This window comes from Calypte anna, chromosome Z (assembly GCF_003957555.1).
Source record: "Calypte anna isolate BGI_N300 chromosome Z, bCalAnn1_v1.p, whole genome shotgun sequence".
In the NCBI taxonomy this organism is placed as follows: domain Eukaryota; kingdom Metazoa; phylum Chordata; class Aves; order Apodiformes; family Trochilidae; genus Calypte; species Calypte anna.
In genome coordinates, this window is record NC_044274.1 from 26,340,419 (window position 1) to 26,361,202 (window position 20,784).

The 20,784-nt window shown below is 41.7% G+C and overlaps 1 protein-coding gene across 1 annotated transcript; it reads left to right on the forward strand.

Annotated features, from left to right (window-relative positions):
* The first annotated feature begins 3,941 nt into the window (after positions 1-3,941).
* Positions 3,942-19,639, forward strand: REEP5 (receptor accessory protein 5). The gene is made up of 6 exons (XM_030467008.1): positions 3,942-4,135; positions 4,421-4,514; positions 10,750-10,888; positions 15,498-15,666; positions 17,228-17,278; positions 18,099-19,639. The coding sequence occupies exons 1-5, from the start codon at positions 4,018-4,020 to the stop codon at positions 17,275-17,277; spliced, it is 570 nt and encodes a 189-aa protein (XP_030322868.1). The 5' UTR covers positions 3,942-4,017; the 3' UTR covers position 17,278; positions 18,099-19,639.
* Positions 19,640-20,784: the final 1,145 nt, after the last annotated feature.

Sequence of the window (20,784 nt, forward strand, 5' to 3'; positions counted from 1 at the left end):
CTCCTGGAGTCAGCAGCAGTCGGGAGCTGGAGGCAGGAACACACAGATTCAGGCTGGCGTGGATCAGGACCACAGGCAGAGGAACGGATGGAATACTCCCAGGATGCTGAAGCAAACAGGGACAGGCGAAGAAGAGAAAAGCAGGAAAGGAAGGAAGAAGGGGTTTGACCCTTTTGATCCCTCAAATTTATACTGAGTATGACGTGTATGGGATGGAATACTCTGTTTGGTCAATTCTGGCATCTATCTTGTCCGTTCCTCCCCAAAGGAGGGGTTCAGGTGTGACCTTTTTACTCCTTCTCTCCTTCCAGAGGGCAAAATGTTCCTCAGAGCTGAGCAGTGTCCTTGGCTCTGCATCCCAGTCTCTAGCTGTAACTATAAACATCAAATGTTTTAAGTCCTAGAAGCAGACGCTCTCTGAGAAACTTGCTGTTAATTTCAGCAAGTGCAGCTACTTACAAGAGACTTAGCTGAAAGCAAAAGTACAAGACAGAAAAATTACCTTTATCCTGGCCCAAACCAGGACATACATACAGGACAAACACGAAGTAAAGCATAGTGCATGCTACAAAGCACAGCTGCATGGTTTACTTAGGGCAACACTGATTTCATGCAGGCTTATCCAGCTGACCTGATTAACACATTTACACATACCTGGGACATGATCATCCACTCCAAGTTCAGTCGAGTGCTAGAGGAAATAAACCTATGTGCTAAAGCCAGAGGCTACCATTAGCTCTGGATAGATGATACAAGTGCACTACTGCTCAGGATGATAAGGCGTATCATGTGAAAGATAAGTAAAGAAGCTGGTGAACACATCCAGTCCCAAGCCATTCTGATCCTAAAGTCACATTAAATAGCCTAAAATATCAAAGTGGAGAAGCAAAGATGGTAATTTGCATCACTTGGAAAATAAAAGTAGAAAATTAGGAAAATGAATGGTAGACAATAAAAAGGAAATAACCCTCTTACATGCTGTTTTCTTTTAGTTCCTTTTAGAATGCAACCCTCAGCAGGCAGAATAAGCTGCCTGCCTGTCTGCATGTCATCTAAGGATGTATTTCCTTTCCAAGTCCAGGTGTGTCCTGGAGCCTGTTGCTTTATATCTCGGCTCTGGTACTTCATGATAATCTGCAGCTAAAGGCAGAGTAACCTTGAGAAACTAGCTACCAGTTCTGATTCCTAGGACACCACTACTTTCAGGCCTTGCAAGGTGGGAAGGCACTCATCTCTAGGTCCTCCATGGAACAGTCCTACTACATTTTTTGCTTCTCTAGTGGAAGGTCCTTGAACAGGTGACACAATCCTCCAACCATGCTCTCCAGGTTAGCTCATTCAGGTTACAGTATTCCTTCCACGTTCTTAGCTACACATACATTCTGGTAACATAAACACCATTATTATGTGTTCTCTGTATTGTGTTGGAAGAGCATTGGTATTTTCTAGTACCTTATTCTACCTTTGCTTGTATTTGCCTTGTCAGTTTGTTTCTTTAGCAACCTATTTTGCTCTTCCTCTGTAACAATGAAAGCATCATAAACAAAACAGTTATATATGTTAAAAGGACTTACTTAGCACATTGTAGTATACTGAAAATGTTTGCCTGGCACAGAGCAACTGGGGGAGATATGAAGGCCACATGAAAAGTATGTTTTTGAATGGAAGAACAACAATGCAGACATATTATGAAAACTCATCTGGAATTCAGTTTGGTTTACCATTTTTATTAGATTCCCTTTTATAGAATAATTTTGTTTCCTACTGCGTCTTCTCCTGGATCCATCAGTCATGGAGGCATGATGAAAAAAAAACAGAATTTTTAGGTGCAGTTTGAGAAAAGAGTGCATGGAAGGGAAAATGAAACCCAAATGACCAGAGTAAGTTTCCATGGGGCTTCTTGCATTCCTACAAAACACAACCCGACTCTGCAAGACCCCTTTTCAGTTTTGGAATCGCTGATTTAGGATTTAGCACATCCTGTAATTTCTCCAGATCCCAGCATACCTGTAAGCAAAATAAGAGTCATGCTACTTTCTGCATTCTCTGGTAATGCTTACTTTGTCGATTTTAACCCTTGGGCCCATCAGAATGGCAAAGAATTCTTGTAAGAGTAGGGAGCATTGCTCCACAGCAATGTCTTTGTATTTGACAAAAAAACCCAACCAACCAACCAACCAACCAACCAAAAACCAAAACAACTCAGTGAAGTTGCTAACATTTTTAACATTGATGTATTTTAAATTCAGGTATAATATTTTTTTCTGTCTGCAGCTGAGAATTAAATCTCTAGCATATCTTGTTAAAGCAGCAGCACCCACCATGCTATGTAATACCTGTCACAGCAGTCCCCCATGTTCTCTGTAAAAGCCAAGAAAACATCAGACTTAAACAGCAAAGAAAGAGAAGGAAATGAAGGGTGACAGAACATGGCATAGGAGAAGGCTCAGGGACCTGCAATTGTTGTTCTCAGAAGCGAAGGCCAAGAGAGGACATCAGATTGCTACCTTCAGCTACCTGGAGGTTAAACAGAGCTCGGGGTACAGAATAAAGGACATGATTAAAGTCACATATAACATCAAGGGATATTTAAATTTCAAAAATCTTCTGTGTGATTGTGGTTAAGCACAGCAAGACTGTCAAAGGAGGCTGCAGAATTTCCATCCATGAATATGGAACGAACTGTGTTCACCATCATCTAGCATCATCCCTGCTTGGCACAGAAGACTGGATACATAACCTTCAGAGAATCCTTTAACAGAATTTTATTATCCCATTAAACAAGATCAAACATTTTATCACACACACACCAAAAAAAAAAAAACAACAACAAACAAACAAAACAAAACAAAAAAAAAACAAAAACAAACAAAAAAACCTGAAACCCAACCCAACCCAAACAATTACAAAAAGTGGCCCCAAAACGAAAAAAAAAAAGCCAAATAAACCAAATAAAAAAAAAAACTCAAACAGAAAACACTTGAAACCACAAGATCAACCTTGTAAGTGGACTGGGTACTGTTCTCCCTCTTCTCACTTTTGCCTTTAGTAAGAAAGCCACCTGAAAGAAGGCTATCCATATTTAAATTATTCTTAGGAGGTGGCAAGACATTAAAAAAAATCTTTAGAATACTGATTTTTATTTTCTGGTATGCTTACAAGTGACACATATCTTGAGAAGGCAGAGAGTCTACGTTATTAGTTGTAATGCAGAGGAGTTGCTGAGAAGGGCCATCCCAGTCAAGGAAATTTCCATGACTACATCATAGCCAGTAAATTATCTTTAGTTGGCTAGAACATCGTGCACACCACAAATTCTAAGGTACAGCTGCATCTAGGAGCTGCTGCACTTGTGCAAGTCACGCATCTTTTGGGTAGCCTTGCAAAGATCTTGTCAAAACCCTTCTCTAGATCATGCCATGTCAACTTTGTTTTCTTTCCAAACCCATCTGAAAAATTTTAGGGGGCTGTAATCGGCTATGTGGGGGCCCTCTTTCACCTCAGCCTCGTTTACGGAAGAGATTCTTGGCCCACTCATTAAAAGGAAGGAGCAGTTTACTTGCAGGAAATCCCCGGGCCGCCTCTCTAAGCTTAGCAACCCATGCCGGTGCCCCGGGAGGTCCGTAGCGCGACGAGGACGGCAGACGGCAGCGGGGAGACACGGGTCACTCCCTCTCCCTGAGCGGCAGTCCCGGCCTGTGTCTGGGGGGCTGCCCAGCACCTCGGGGGAGAGCGGTTCGCCCATGCCAGACAGCACCCCCCGACCTCCATTTCGCGGCGCCGACGCGACTCCGAGGGCCGGCGGAAAATGGCACCCGGCCGCCCCCCCGCTGCGGAGCCACGTTCCCCCACCTCGCCTCTACCCGCCGGCCGGGGGGCGGTGGCGTAGGGCGCGGCTCCGCCCCTGCCGCCGTGGGTGTTGGGTAAACCGCGGCGCCAGGGGCGGGGACTGCCACTCGGCCTCCCCGCGCCAGGTAAATCGGAGGGTGAGGAGTGGGTCGTCGCAGCGGCCTCGCCATGACCGCAACCATGAGGCAGAGGTTTGACCAGTTCCTGCACGAGAAGAACTGCATGACCGCCGTGCTCGAGCGTATCGAGAGCAAGACCGGCGTCAGCCGTACCTACATCGCCACCGGTGAGCTCCACCCGCCGCACCCCCCGCCGGCTCCTCTGAGGCGCTCGGAGCCGGGAGTCGCCTTACACGGCGGCTGGAGGGCGGAGGCGGAACGGCGGAACGTGGCGGCGGCCCGGGGCTCTGTGGGGAGCGGCAGCGCCCTTCCCGCTCCTCCTCGTCCTCCTCCTTTTGGCTCCGGGCCGCCCCGGGGAGCGAGGGGGGCGCGCAGGGACGCGTCCTCTGCGGGTGAGGGGCCGGAGGCGCTAACGGCTCTCTCGCTCTCTCTCTGTCTCTCTCCCTCCGCAGCCATCATCGCGGCGGTGGCCCTCTACCTGGTGGTGGGCTACGGCGCGTCCCTGCTCTGCAACATCATCGGCTTCGGCTACCCCGCCTACGTCTCGTGAGTGCCGCGACTTCTGTCCCCCCTTCCAGGATGGCCGCATGTGTTACCCGCGGGGGAGAGAGCACGGTTGCAAAATCGCAGGCTGGCGCTGGTAACACCTCTGTCACGGGGGCACTCGAGGACCAGGCACCAAAATGTTGTTTTTCCCGCTGCCCCTCTCCCTTCGCCTGCCTAGGTGCAAGGCGATGAGTAGTTCGCGAGGTTTCTTCCATCTGGCGAGTGCGACGTGATAGATGACAGACGGGGAAAGCTGGTTAATTTCTCCACTTGCGAGCCAGTTCCCCTAGCGAGTTGTTTTTAAGCTTCGGGTTCCTAGCTCTGTCAGCTCTGACTTACCTGCTGCTAGTAATCGCTGTTGAAGTCGTATCCTCTTAAACGTCCAGTGGCTGATTCCAGCTGAGGGCACTCCCAGAGGTGCAGGGAGGTCGTGGCGCAGTGTCAGCGTATGTTTAGGATATAGGAGGCACGAAATAATGGGCTGCAGGCAGAGGTGCACTGAGCAGGAGTGATATTAAAAAAGATCATTTCATGGGCATTAAATTACTAGACCAAAATGGACGAATTCTAAGTAACACCACAGTGGAGAATATTCAGGATACTTCAGAAGTGTATTAAATAAATCCTTCTGTGTAGCCTGATCTGTTCATAAAATGGAAAGCCTTCCCAGCTGTACTACTGTGTTGTTGAACACCCACAGTGGCTGCCTTTTATGTAACAGCAACTTTTAAAAATACATTCTCTGTAATTAGCTTCCAATCAATTTAAAAAAGGCTCCTTCTCTTTTCAGAGGTGTGGGAGATTGGCTTAGGTTTGACTCTATTGAAACAGCTTATGGTTGTGATGCTTAAAACTAAGCAACATTTTTCTAAATTATGTTTCTAGTAGGAATTAATTTAGGAGATTATGGGCCAAGAATTATGGAGAATGTTACATTTTATTTTCTCTAAGGCAATGTTTAGCAAAAAACCACCTTTTAGTTAAAATCAGAAAGTGAAAATATCAGCCAACAAGGCTTCAGAACCTTAGAATAGTTGCATAGGAATTATGTTTATGTAATATTTTGTGTCTGAGTTAGGTCACATGGAAACTTACATAATTACTCTATAAAATCCTATTTAAATGTTTAATTTTGTTTTAAAACTGGTTTGGGATTGTATTTTAAATCTGCCTTTATCGAACTGTGGTGAATAAAGTGATAATAGAATCTCTTAGAGCTATGGAGGTGAGGCAGCAGCAAATCAAATACAACTAACAGGGTTTTTTTTTTCTTCCAAATCTGGATTTTATTTTTTTAACCTTTTTGTGAGGTGTCTTCCGTTTCTCTTTTCAGAGGGTGTTTTTTACATATCTTAATGTAAAGTTCCCTCCTGGCTCTTAGTATCGTGGAGTGGCTGGTTTTTTTTTCATTAGTAATGGGTACGTATGCCACTGTCCTTGGCTACAATTTTCACTTAAACAAAAAAACCTCTGAATAATATGTTCATGAATACAGTGCCAGTATTACATCTTTTTTTCCAATCCATGCTCAGCTAATGCTTTCCCTTGAGCTGGCTCTTTAATGCTGCAATAGTTCTAGGAGAAAATTATAATTTTGGGTGAAAATCTTATTTAAAATATATGTGGCATGGTGCATGTCACAGTCTTCGAGGCGCAGCTTGGGCACAGGTTCTAGGTGATCAGACAGCCTGCTGTCAGCACAGGTGGGCTCCATCCCTTCCCTTCCCTCCCAGGTAGGGAGATGCTGGTCAGAATTTTCCCACAGGCTCCTGCAGAGCCCGTGGGAGTTGCAGGAGACATAGGAGGGTATGTGCTGGTGCAGATATTTTCACAGCCTCGTTTAGGTGTGGCTGAGGTGTGCAAACTCAGGATTGGCAGTATTGCTCTTGCCAGCCTCTACAAGGTTATGCTTTCAGTTAGACAGCAGTACCCTGGGACATCCTGGGGTGGTTTTCAGTCTGTACTTGAGCATGGGCTACCTGACCATGAAAAAGAGCAAGAATCCTCCTTGGTGATTACCCATTTTCCTCAGTATGGTTGCTTTTTGTCTTTGTACTACCATACAGCTCCCTGTGTACCTATAGTATCTCTGTCCCGCTACAAGGCAAGCTGCAAAAATATAAAAGCTGAATTAGTGGAGTTACTCCTGCTGTTGTTTTTGTTGCTCTAGATGCTGTACTGCAGTCAGGGTACTGCCTCATGCTGTCCCCCCATGCTCATAAAGACCCAAAATATGAAGAACACTAGCCAGGGTGGTTTGTTTATTTCTCTCTTCTACTCGTTCTGTCACCCTTGAAAACACAGATGAACAGCCTGGTATATGAGTTAACAGTAGTGAAGTTTGCTTCCTAGCCTTGAGTAGAAAGCTGTATTCATCTGTTTTTATCATCTGCAAACTCTTTCTAATACCTTTTGGTGTAAAATCTGTGGCTTCTGGAAGAGGTCAGGAGACATAAATGGAATGTATCATGCAGGGTGGTTTAGTTTTATGTTTATACAGGTGTTTCAGTGGTGGATTCAAGCCTGAAATATCTCAGAAGGGCACTGAAAGAGAAAAGCAGATTGCTTTTCCTGTTTATTTACTTCTGTTATGTAGTAGATCATTGTATCATTTCTGCATTTTTCATTGATTGAACTGTTTAAAGGGAAAAATAATGAAGTACTTGGTCAGGCTGCTGTTCAGCCTGGGACAGATGTCTCTGATCTGCAAAGATTGCCTCTTGTCCTTATGGTTTTTTAAAATGGCAAACAGCCATTTTAATGGGTGAGCCACCCATTAGGCACATTCTCAATACTTTTTTTTAGGATTTTATTTCTGGGTTATCTTGGTCACAGAAATTACTGTTCATGTAGCCTGAAGGAAAATGTATTGAGGGAAAAAACAAACCCAGAGAAGGATGCTCAGTTCAGATTTCAGTTGGTTCAGTTCTATGGGTATACAGGTAACTGTCTACCAGGCCTCATATAATTCTGTAGATTTATTTTCTTTACACAGCTCTCTGTATTCATTGTCAGTGTGAGCAATGCAGCAGGTGTGTGACTTTTGTTGTTGTTGCTGGTTTTTTTTATTTTGTTCTGTTTTTTTGTTTGGGTTGGGTTTTTTTGTTTTTGTTTTTTTTCAGTGCAGGCTGTAGGCAGTGGGTTAAGCCTGGCAGCTGGGGTGTGCCTGGCTGTTGTCAGGGAGGTGCTGCTGAGCTGCTGCCTTCCTTCCCATCACTGCAGCAGCCTTGGCCAAGGCTCAGTGCCATCAGCCAGGGGAGGGGGCAGCCTCCAGGTTAATGCTCAGTTAAGTGCTATGTGATGAAACAGAATAATTAAGTTTAAGTCTAATGTTCATTTGCAGAGCTTACTACAGATGGTAGAAGCAACTTTTTATATATTTAGCAATCTTTAACTACACAAGGGGATTTTCAGACTAGTAGAGGGAAGGAGTGTTGACAGCATATAAATAACATTGCCAGTATTTTCACTGCTACTCTGAACTTTCCGTGGCTAGCCTGGTCAAATGTAGCTCCACCCATAGCTAGTGGCAGTGAACTGTCTGAAAAAAAAAATTGGAGTGAAAGCAGGAAGGGAGCCTTTGACCCCTACAGGGTCAGATATTATTAGAAGACAGCAACACGATAGTAATATGAGGATTTCTACTTATATTTATTCAGAGAGAATGGAGTCTGAGGCAACAAAAGGAGCAAATTTTTTTACCCACCAGTGAAATGAGTCCTACAGATTACATATTAAATGAATGCTAAGATGGAGTCCTGCAAAAAAGCAGCAATCCTCATTTCATTGCTCTCTGCTGATTCTTGGCCTGCTCTCTTCTGGAAGAAGCCCACTCCTGTGTATTTCTAAAGGTGAAGTTGTTAGCAGAACCAGAGAAATTCACACAATGGATTCCTAGAGCAAGTTTTCCTTAACACTGGGAAACTTTGCAATTAGTTAATTTGCCTCCACTTATCCACCGCTCTTAACTTCCTTTCTAGTCACTTCTTTTTCTTTCCCTCCAGAAATACAGTTCCACACCTTGAAAACAGATCACTACACTCTCCCTTACCTCCTATCTTGTTTAGTTTTATTCTGCTTTTTCACAGGGCCCTCCCACATGCTTGTATTAGAATAGCTGAGAGGTGCAGGCATAGAGTTTAGGAAGTTAGGCGTGGGAGGGCAGGAGGAGCTGAAGCTGGCATTGCCCTTGAGCAGACTCTGGGCTACTGTTTCCTAACATTTGTAGGCAGTCCCGTTGTTGTTGTCCACCTGTGGAGAACCTGTTCTTCCAGCTGTGCAGGTGCAGTATCTCAGTAACATTGCCTTACTGGGCATGGTAGGGTAAGGCAAGGGCCGTTGCTTTCCCTGTTGTGCGACCCTGCTGACCTGCCACAAACTAATGGAAACAATGCATACATTAAGTATCAGATCCTCATATTGCTGTTTCAAAGTAATTCAATCCAATAGCTACGCAAATTCCGTGGGTGGTGGGTTTGCTCCTGCTTTTTTTCTAAGCCATAAGGCATGTCACATGACAGATTTTCTTATTTATTTATTTTCATTTACAGAACAAGGAAGTGACAGAGCCCTAAGGGCTTCTCAAGTCACCAACCAGAAAATGCACTCGCAGCCAGCCATCTCTGGTTTCTATTACATAAACCTCCCTAACTCTCAGCTTTCGTTGTGGACTGAAAGAAAACTTTGCATCTTTGATATATCCACAGATGCTGCCTCAGCAACAATATAGCTGATCTTAAGGGAATAAGATACAAAAGAATTAAAACTAAAGTGTACAGATTTTAATCCAGTTCATTTTAATACTTTTAAGGTGTACATTATCAGAATTACAGTTGCTAGCATTTCCTTTTAAAACTTACTACAGTGCTAATCTGGAATTTAATGAGTCCTGGTTATCCACAGCTTTTACTGAAGAAAGCATGAGTGCATCTTTCAGCTTTACTTGAGCTGAATTCTAACAGCTGTTATTCTTACTGAATTCTAACCCAGTTAATCATTATGCAAGAAGCCTGAGACTTTATGAGAGGTTGCTCCACCCTGTTGTGATAGTGTAGTCTGCATCAGAATTTCCAGGTCTCATTAAGAGTGGATTTACAGAGCAGAACAACAGGCAGCATAGATATATTAGTCTTCACTGTATGTGGTGTGTGTGGGTGCTGGATCTCCTCTGGTTCTGTAGGCCAAATGCTTACTAGTGGTTAGAGCATATCATACAGTTCACCCTTTCATAGAGGATTTTAGTCCATGTGCATTTTGAGTAAGATATTTGAGAATCACTTTGAAATTCTAAATGTTGAACTGAAAATGCTAAAAGTGCTAAATTTAAGATAATATAGATGCTGTTGGCAGTGGGAGTTGCTGTTCCATTATGATCTCAGTAGGAAGGGTGTTTGTATTCTGTGAAACATTTAAAATGCTGTTTGTTAGAGCTGATGCTATAAAGAAACAGAATGTAGAGTGAATCTTACATCTTTGTAGGTGCTGGGAACCCCAAGTTGTGCAGGGCTGAATGGGCCTCTTGTTCCACAGCCTGGTGTGCAGACATCAGCTGTAGACAAGGTTACTCCATTTTGATCACCTAAGAACTTAAAGGTCTTTGTTTCAAGGTCACCAGTCTACCCATTGGTCGCTAGTGTCAATGAGGAAGGTTGTTTATTCACTGTTAGGTAAGGGCAAGGCCAGACAGGGGATGTAATCCTGGTACCAGCAGGACTTGCCCGTGGGCTCCTCTGTTATATTGAGCTGCCTGAGTTTGTCCTCTAGGCAGGAATTTGTGCAGCATGGGAGAGGCCTGAGAGCCAGGCTGTCTGTGCAGCAGAGCCCTGGGATCACTCCTGTTAACTGGATTGTCAATCACTAATGCTTCGATGTACACTCTGGCTGGGGTTACCACAGTAGAACTGGACCTGGTCAAAGATAATCCCTTCTCTTACCTGTCCCATGGACTGTCTCATGAACAGGGTGAGGATACTCACTTTGTTTGTTTGTTTTTTTGTGGGATTTTTGTAACCACTCGGCTAAGAATAGCTTGAGTATCATTTCTTTTTGAAATCTTGTATGAGGAGAAAAGCTTTGCTGTCCAAAGATCTTGGGTACTTTGTATCTGCTGTAGAACATAGAGAGTAATTCAGTCATGAAGATTCATATGGTACCACAAATTTTAGTAATAAAAACTTCACCATAATAGGTGAGACTGGTGCTCCTGATCTGCTCATGTGTTTTGTTTTGGTTACAGAATCAAGGCCATTGAAAGTCCCAACAAAGATGATGACACACAGTGGCTGACTTACTGGGTTGTGTACGGCGTTTTCAGCATAGCTGAATTCTTCTCTGACATCTTTCTGTTCTGGTTCCCTTTCTACTATATGCTCAAGGTATGTTCATTATTTGCCCTCTTCTGAAATGAGACCTTTGATATAGCTGATATAATATCTTCAGGGGTGAATAGATGGCAGCAGAATCTCTTGGAGTCATTCCTGGGTCACACCTTATTTTTATATGCTGGTTACATGTAATTTAGCAGAATGAGTAATTTGCTTAGGGAAGATGGTTTTGTGACAGGAGAGGGGAAGTGTTGAGGTAAACCTGGGCAAAATGACTGCATGTGGTAAACAATTCAGAGGGGCTCCATTTTTGCATTAAGTGCATTAACATTAACTGGAGAATGAAGTCACAAAGGCAGCAAAAGGACGTATTAACTTCTGTGCTGCTGGTAGTGAAGAAGGAAACTGCAACATAAAATGAGACTCAAGTTTTAATTAAGGGTGCTTTCTTCAAAGGAAATGGCAGGTGTCAGAACAGCTTGTTTTTCGCGTGCTTTGACTACCAACCAATGATTTGCTTATTGTGTTCCAAGCTGTGTTTGTCAACTAGGGTGTGACTGTATTGCCACTCAACTTTGGCATACTGAATTATTCTAGGAGCTAGGCAATTACCATCTATGCTCTTGGGCAGATGACAGTCTAGCTTGCTGGAGAATCACTGCCTAGCTTAAAGAACAGTTAACCTATTTTCTGTGTCAGCGGGCTGTTCTGTTCCCTCTCTTCACTATTTTAGCCTGGTTTAGTCCCACCAAAGTTCTTGAAAGAATTTGCTTGGTAGCTATTGTGGTGGGGTCATATAAAATTTCAATGGTAAGGTCTGATGCTGCCAAATGCTATTTCTAGAAAATGTCATATTCTGAAAGCAAAAATTAACTTGGACAGCTCAGTTACACATCTGCATTGTTCCTTTTGACCCTTTAATGGACATCAGCTGAATGATTTGGATGCTTCCCCAGCTCCCCAAGCAGCAGCAGCACGTATTTGAACTACTGCTTCAAACTAAAGATATTCTGGCCTGTCTCTAGAAGTTCTCTCTTCCCACCTTTTTTTTCCCCTTAATAAGAAACAGAAATATATCTTTCCTTCTTAAGGTTAATATTTTTGCAAAGTTTTCAAGATGAATCTGCTAATTTTTAAGTTTAGCATGGGTAACATCTGGAAGGTTTACTGTTCTAATATGTTAAGACCATGCCAGATAGTGATCAGAGTGCAAGTTCATCCAATCTGAATAGGATCCAAAAGGATTACTTTTAGCACTGGAAGAATATGTTCTTAACTGCTTAAGCACTTATTGAACATCCCCAACCTCACCTTACAGCTAAGCAGGACTATTTTCAGAGCTTCTTTGCTGACTTGGTAGAAAAAGACGTGGCAATGATTACTTTGTGCCAGAACAGCACTCTATCTGTAGAGCATGCAAGTGAAATTTAGACTGACCTAGGAAGTAAAGACCAACCACAGATAATACTGTATCAGAAGTACCACATTTACATAGATTGGTGGGATCAGCACTAAGGTACTTTTCTCAGTTCAGCAAAAGCAAACACGGGAAAGCAGTTACCATCAATGTGGAGCTCTGCAATAACTGCTGAAGGCACAGTGAAGGCAACTATTTTCACTCAGTAGTGAATAGGAGGACAGATACAAAGGCAGACAGAGGCTGTTAGCTGAGAACCAGAAAGCACTGCTGACTGAGTGGAGGGATGGAAGGTTCTCTGTGTCTGGAAAAAGAGGAAGCTGCTTCCAACTTTCAGTCCCTCCTCAATTAAAACCTCTTGAAGTGTACCCTGTGATGTCTCCATGTCTCTTTTACAATGTTATGAAACAGAAGCCCAGACACATAATTCATGGAAATTTCAAGCTCACTTCCTTTTTTCAAACATGTGTAATAACTTGCATGTTCACTTTTATTTGATACAATAGCTTTGTAGCTACTTGTAGCTTCCACTCCAGGCTGAGTTTTAGCTGCTTCATATTCTTTATACTTTGATGTGCAAGGCTAAGACACTGATCGTAGGTGCTTCTATACTTACTTACATCCAAGACTCCATCACTTCACAGTTTTCAGCCCACTTGGTGTTTTTATGGATTGGTAAAAAGCATGTTCAAGATCTCCCCTGTATATGTGTTGCAATGTTTGTGTATAATTTTGACCTCCAGCTGAAGACTGTTTTGAGATTTCTTGAGCTTTGTGGGGTTTTTTTGTAATGCCTGCTTTTTATTTACCTAGGTTTTTTTCCTCCAAAACACAGGTCATGCATGCAACTCATGATTTCATGTGCATGTGGTGTGATTTTCAATACCTCTTGTTTACTATGTAATTTTTATTTGGCATTCAGGTATTAAAATACTGTAGCCACTGAAAGTAGCAGAGTAACCTCCAGTCCTGGGAGCATTCTTGGTAATGGAGGAAAGGAGACTTCTGACTCTACTAACAGTTCTGTATTGAAATACTAAATACAATTTGTGAACAGGTTAGCAGATGCATAACACTGCATAACATTATGCAAACTCCTTCTGTGAGGCACTCAGTCAAATGAAGCAGGACTTGTCACTGGGAGGTTTGAACATGCCAGTGTGGCAGTCTGACATGGCTTCAAGACTGAGTTACCCTCCTCTCATTAGTGCTCCCTGTGTAATTAATGCTTTTGGCCAAAGAGCTGCTTCACTTCCATTAAAATGAACACCTTGTTTTAATGACTGCAGGTACCTGTTAGGAGTGTGCTCAGACTTGGGGCTGTTCTAGGCAGTATCTTGGGTTTTGATAGTGGTCTGTCTGTAGGAGCTGGACACGGGAGCACGTGCTGTATCCTCTGCTGCAGACACTGCCTCTGTTCTAGTGGCAATCCCAGCTGTATTCAGTTTTCTGCTTCCATGGTAAGAACAGCTGCAAGTACCAGGTCCAAGTGGGTTAAACCCAGCTCAGGTATCTGCCTAAAGAAGTTACTCTGTTGCACAAATTCCAGTCTCTCCTCTGGCTGATCTGGAGGGCCACAAAGAATATAGTAATTTTTTTTTTCCAGGTAATAGTTATATCACTTTGTGTGGACCTCTTAACAAACCACTTTGTTAGTCTTAGTATAAGTATACACTGAAGTTGCACGTCTCAATCTACTCAAAGCTTGAGACTATCAGACTACTAACCTACTATGTTTCTCTTGTCTCTCACCAAATTGAACTAAGGTACTATATATGTTACTAGATACAGCAATAATCTGTTTCAGCACATTTCTAAAATCATAGGTATTTGAGAAAAAATTTATAACTACAGAAGATTTTGTTTCTTTCTTGACTGTACTGGGTCAAAACTGCAAAATCAAAATTACTGCTTTTGTTTTTAGGCAAGAAAAGGGAAATTTGAATTTCTTTTAGTTTCAGAGGAAGTTGGACTTAGAGCTGAGGAATTTCAAGTTTTTTATTTTTTTAAATATTTTGAAATTATTTAAATAAGTGCTACTCTATTTACATGCAGACTTTTAAGTTTCTTCTGGTTTTATCGTAGTTTAAATGATTAGTTTGATTTTTTTGGTGCCTAACAACTAGGAGTGTAGAGGGTTTTGTTTCAGGTGGAAGAGCTGAGTTTTTGTTGTTGAGTTTTCGAGTTTTCTCCGTTGTGTGGAAATTCTCAAACATCTAATATCAAAACAGCAGGCTGAGGCTGAAGCCAGGTTTTATTTTGTGTTTTAAGAAAAGGTGGCCTGTGGAAAGCTGTTTTGCCTTTATTTTCTGAAGGTTTGTTATGTGGAGTAATACTACACTATTTTTAACTGGGAAGATATGTACAATTGCTGAGAAAATTTGCTCAATTTTGCTGCAGTTTTATCCTGTAAAATCTTTTCAGATGTACTTTCACTGCTCAGTCAAATTTAGTTAATGGCACTTCCTCTCCCTTAAATGTTTTCATCTTGTTTTGCATAGCTATCTTTGTGTTGTGTATCACAGTGGAACTGAAGCCAGATAAAGGTACTTCAGTTGTAAAGACAGGTATTTGACATGCATTTAAGTATCTGTCTTTCCACTCCCCTTTGTCAGACCTAAATATTTACCCTGCATGCCGTGATGTTCATTTTGAGTTTTTTTTTTCCCAGAGAGCAGATTGTGTGGTAAGAGCTCTACCTATGCTGTGCGATTGCAAAGCATTACCCTTGTCTGTGTGCTGTGCATAGCAAGCTCTTTTCCTCCTCTTGTGCTCTGGGATGCACACAATTCTTTTCCCCAGTGCATTTTCAGATTAGGGAGACAGAGGGGATAGGGAAATGTTTTGGCTGGATTTAAATGATTTAAGTGATTTAGGGTCCTATGTCTACAGTCACATAGTGTATAAGTTGCAAGGAAGACTAATGTTTTGTACAATCCAGTTTTATATTACTGCCTTTAAAAGCCAATAAGAAAGGACATACAATCTTGATATATCTGTTACTGGACCAGCATTACCGGTGCTCTCCTCATCTTTATCCTGTCAGTATCTATGAAATTATTCCAATGTAGAGATTTGCTGTATGTAGCTATACTCATATGCATACTTAGAGACTGTGACCATATGAAAACGAAGGAGATGATATACTGTTTCAGATACTCTTAATTCTGTGTCAGAGTTAGGGAGGCATACTACACCTTGTCTCCTACTTGTTTCAGATACAGATGTTCTTTTTCCTTGTAGTGTGGTTTCCTGTTGTGGTGCATGGCTTCAAGTCCTTCTAATGGGGCAGAGTTCATCTACCGTCGGATTATCCGGCCTATATTCCTGAAGCACGAAGCCAAGCTTGACAGTGTTGTTAAAGACCTGAAAGACAAGGCTGCAGAGACTGCAGATACCATCACTAAAGAAGGTGAGAAATAGACCACTTGCTAATCACATAAAGGAAGAATTTCCCTGGCAACTCTAACATTACATTTAATATTCATGATTTTGGGGAATAAAATTGTAATACTATGTAAATTATAATGGAGAAGTTAAATTTGGGTGAAGATGCCAGGAAAAAAGGATTGCAGTGGATCTTACCTTCTGAAGTGCAGTTTTGCTAGAATGAGTGCAAGCTATATGAGTGGAAGAAATGGCCAGTTAGTCTTTTCTATCTTCCCACCATACATATTATTATAAAAACTGGTTGGATGTCCGGGTGCAAAGATTTGTGTTGAATACAGTTAAATCCAGTTGATGGCTGGTCATCAGAGGAGTTCCCCAGGGCTCTGTGCTGGGGCCACTCCTATTTAACATCCTTATTGATGATTTAATGTTGAGCAGATAGAGTCCACACTCAGTAAACTTGCAGACAGCACTAAGCTGGGTGTAAGTGTTGATCTCCCCTCTGTAGAGGGGTCTGCACAGGCTCAATCAATGGGCCAAGAGCAATAGCATGAGTTTCAATAAGGCCAAATGTTGGGTCCTGCACTTTGGCACAACAACCCCCAGCAGTGCCACAGGCTTGGGAAGGAGTGGCTGGAGAGCTGCCCAGCAGAGGGGGAACTGGGGGTGTTGACTGACAGACAGCTGAACATGAGCCAGCAGCGTGCCCAGGCGGCCAAGAAGGCCAACTCCATCCTGGCCTGCATCAGGAACAGTGTGACCAGCAGGAGCTGGATCTGATCCTCCCCTATACTTGGTATTAGTGAGGCTGCACCTTGAGTCCTGTGTGCAGTTTTGGGCACTGCAGTGTAAGAAGGGCATTGAGGTGCTGGAGAATGTAAAGAGAAGGGCAAATAGGCTGAGTAGGGGTCTGGAGAACAGATCTCATGAGGACAGCCTGAGGGAACTGGAGCTGTTCAGCCTGGAGAAGAGGAGGCAGAGGGGAGACCTCATTGCTCTCTACAACTACCTGAAAGGAGATTGTAGTGAGACAGATGCTGGCCTCTTGTCCCTGGTGACCAGTGATAGGACAAGTGGAAATGGGTATGTAAGATGCTATAATGGATGGTTTAGTGGTCACAGTTTTTAGGGTGAATGGTTGGACTTGATAATGTTGGTGCTGATTCTATAAAGATTCTGTCTAGAGGCAGAACCAAATGTCCTCATGAGATTCCTTCCATATATACAGTGTATTCTTGTAACACCTGAAACCATCTCAAATACATGGTAGGTAAATGGGCAGTTGATTGTGCAGTAAAGCAAATCCTTGGACTTCTGTAAACAGCAACACGTGAAATGAAGTTTTCCCAACTAGAATTTTTTGTACTTAGAGTTGTAAGTTGGTCTGTGATGTTTATTTTTAAAAATCTCTATATGATCAGTTTTATCACTATGTCTATACGTATACACAGAAGCTATGATTTTCTTTTGTGATGTTTCTTCTGTGAATTACGAGGAAACGTTTTTTAATGCATCTGAAGAGCACTGAATAAGCCATTAGTCTGTAGGCTTCTAAGGTTAAACTTGCTTTTATTTTCCTGCAGCCAAGAAAGCAACAGTGAACTTACTGGGTGAAGAAAAGAAGAGTACTTAAGGTATTAACTGGATAAAGTCTCCCTACCACCTCTTTTGCGAAGCTTGATGTTACTGGGAACTGTGGTATAATTTTAATGATACTGCCTTGGAAACATTTTGATATATTAAAGATTTGCTTACTACTTTGCTGTGTCTTTATAGAAAGTAAGCGCTTTTATTTAAAAGCAATGCAGTGGGAAGTGTCTGAAGCTTAGTGAAAACATTTTAATCATCTTCATGCAGAAGAAATCTTCAGTAATCTGTTTCTGCAGTAACATAAATAAAAAGTATGTATCCCACAGGCTCTGCACTTTAGTTGTTTCTGTGTATGTAATTGCTCTTAACACTTCGGAGTGTGTCCGGTAACATGATGCTGTTGTATAAGAAAAATACTAGTCTGGATGGATCTTCTTTGATATACAGGGACCTGTTGTGAGAGATGGCATAACAGATGTGTTCCAGTAAATTTGTAAATGATAAAATCACATGTTCTGGGCACCTGGTAATAAAAATTATTCACTGTTGCATGTTTTGTTGTAACAAAATATTTGGTACAGTGTGTATGTATTCTTAAATGGATATATATATACATATATATATAGGAAAGAATAACATCATTTATGATCAGGCTTTGCTAGCATGAAGTAATTTGCTAGAAAGAGATGTTAAAGTGTATAAAATTAGCACAAAATTACTGAAGTACAATTTCTTTCCTCTTCTTACTAAAATAAAGTTGTTGATAGAGTGCCTTGATAGATCACACTCAAAAGCAGAAACCATGTTTTGCTAATTTCCTGAATTCCTGTTGAAATACTAACTGCAATGGATGTCTCTCCCCAGAACTACATCATTAATGGGATGGACTGCATCCTCCATGGCAGTCTGCTCACAAAGATCTGCAGAACCTTCTGACTGTACTAAGAGCAGCTTAGCATAAGCACTGAAACTTCCTGAACAGAGATGCTGTTGTTGTACTTGACATATTCCTGATCAATCAGTAAGCACACAACCAAAGTTTTAGGAGAGTAAGGGCTTTTTTTCCAGTCAGTGTAAAAGAACATATATTTTTTCTTAGTTCTCAGTCTGTATTTCCTGTATTTACACTGCATTATTTTCAGCAAGTTCTGCATGTATTACTGAAAGCTCCATGTTCTCATTTCCATGATTCTGTTTTTTTAAAGCCGTTAGTAATACTATGGTAGTTCTCACAGAACATGCAGAAGGAAAGCTTATGCTTTTGATAAAAAATGATTTCTGGTCCACAGTCTTAAAATGAAAAGAATTCTGAGGACTTCTGGCCTTGTGCCAAAGTTGGTATATAACATCACTGTAAATTCTCAGAGGCAAGCATTGCAAAAGAGTGAAGCACACAGAGCAACTCAGAAGATCAGTTTTTAAGTTGGAAGATAGAAGGAAAGCATTTTAAGCTTCAAGCTGAAAAACATACCCCTTCCGGCTGTCAGCTTGCATAGGAAAGTATGAAACTATGAAACTCAGTGTACACTCAGTGTACATCACTTTCTGTAGGACAGCAGTTTGTCACTTGAAGGCCAAATATGAAATATCATAGATGATCACTCCATGAAAACTTCTTGTTATGAGTGGATGTGCTGAAGAAGATAGAGTCTACAGTTGTAGATCTGAGTGAGTAAAAAGCTTGAAGAGAATCACCATTTATGTGGTTTTATTTCTTACCTTCCTCCATCTTAAACACACTGAACTTTTCTGTAAACTGTATTTTAATAAACACTATCAACTTGGGTAGAGAGGCAGGCATATGGCCAGTGTAGTTTAGTTTCATGTCTTGAAATAATAACTAGTAAATAAAAATACTTATTTGATTTAGGTACAAAGTACCACACAACTTCTCTAAAAGTTGCTGATAAATCTTAGATTTTCTGAGCCCAACAAGGTCTGTAGTAGAGACAGAAGTTGTTTCTCAGTTCTCATACCATTCAACAGTTCTTCCACTGTTATTAATGGGGATAATAATTTCTACATAAGTGTTAAAATACTTACATCTTACATATAAGTTAGCAGGTTTTAAATAAACTCCTTGTCTTTACAACTTGGTATTTCTTGACCAGCAGCTAAATTCAGTACCTCTTTGTCAAGAGTTCTACTTGAAATAGAACTACCATCTGTTGTTAAGAGAACTTGATCGTGTTTGCCTTGATGCAAGTAGAAATGACTGAATTTCTGTAACAAGTTTTCTGTCCCTGTTAGTACCTCTGCTGGGCTGGCCCCACCGATCAGTGCTCCTCTTTGAATCTCCTTTGCAACACTTATGTGCAAATGTTGGTACACACATCTGCTCTTTGTCTGTACTGAAGTTGTAATGTGCTAAATAATGGACATTAAATAAAAAGATTCTTACAGGACTAATATGCCTCAGTAATTCCTTAAGATCCTCATCACTGAAAACCTAATTAGAAAGGCAGAAGGTCTTTGCAGGGTAAGAACTTTTTGAACCCAAACTTCATTACTGTGGAACTAGTAGAAACCTTTCAAAAAGCCTGAAGGAATATTTCTGCATCATGGCTGGATCTTAGCGTGCAACTGCGCTGTTCTAAAGCACCACACTTAACCAGAAGAGTTTGGAATATGTGTATCTGTTTTCAGCAATGAGACCCATGAGCAGCTGTCTGCCACTGAGTCTGGTGCAGAGTTACTGGCAGTTTGGGAGGGGGATTCACTTGCAGTTCTTCCTGCTGGCAGGGTAAGTAGGATGTTTCTTCTGGTTTATCCTACACATTTCCAGACTCAGCAAACTGGAAAAAAAAAATTCAGAACACTTCAAGCAGTCCACAATTACAGTATCACCACTGGTGATAGTAAAATGGAAGGAAATTCTTCAAACTGAAGCAAGATGGTTATCAAAGAATTGAGATTCTTTTAAGTAGTGGAAGATGTGACTCATATTTGTCAGGTCAAGCCCTCACTACTGTTTTTAATATGACAAATTTAAGAAAGTCTGGAATCAGCATTTCCATCTTAACAACTCTGCTTAAATAGTCTGAGAATCAACACAAAAACACTACAGCTAATTGCATAGTCACCACCCACCCCTGTTTCACAGTCAACCAGCAACAACTTCCTTACATAAAAAGAGGAAGATCACAGTTTTTAAAAATGAAATTGCAAATCCTTGTAGGTCATGAGAGACTGTCACTGCTTCCTGTGAACTTGCATGTCTGTAACCCCAGCAAACAGTGGACATCAGTCTTGTCTTTCTGAATAACTTCTACATCCAGTAAGCGTGGTGCTCCAGAACACTCACAGTCACTTAACTTTCTGAAGAACAGATCCCCTACTGGTAGATAAAATCTTGAGATACACAGGAGCAAAAAGAAATCTTCAGATGAACACATGAACTTGTCAAGTAAAAATAATTGAACAGGACCTTATTTGAATTTAGGCTGTTTTGGAACGCCATGTAGTTGACATATTTGCTGAGGCTATAGAATTCCACAACACGAGTTAACACTTCATAGTCTACTATTGTTAGCATCTGTGCAAGAGATTT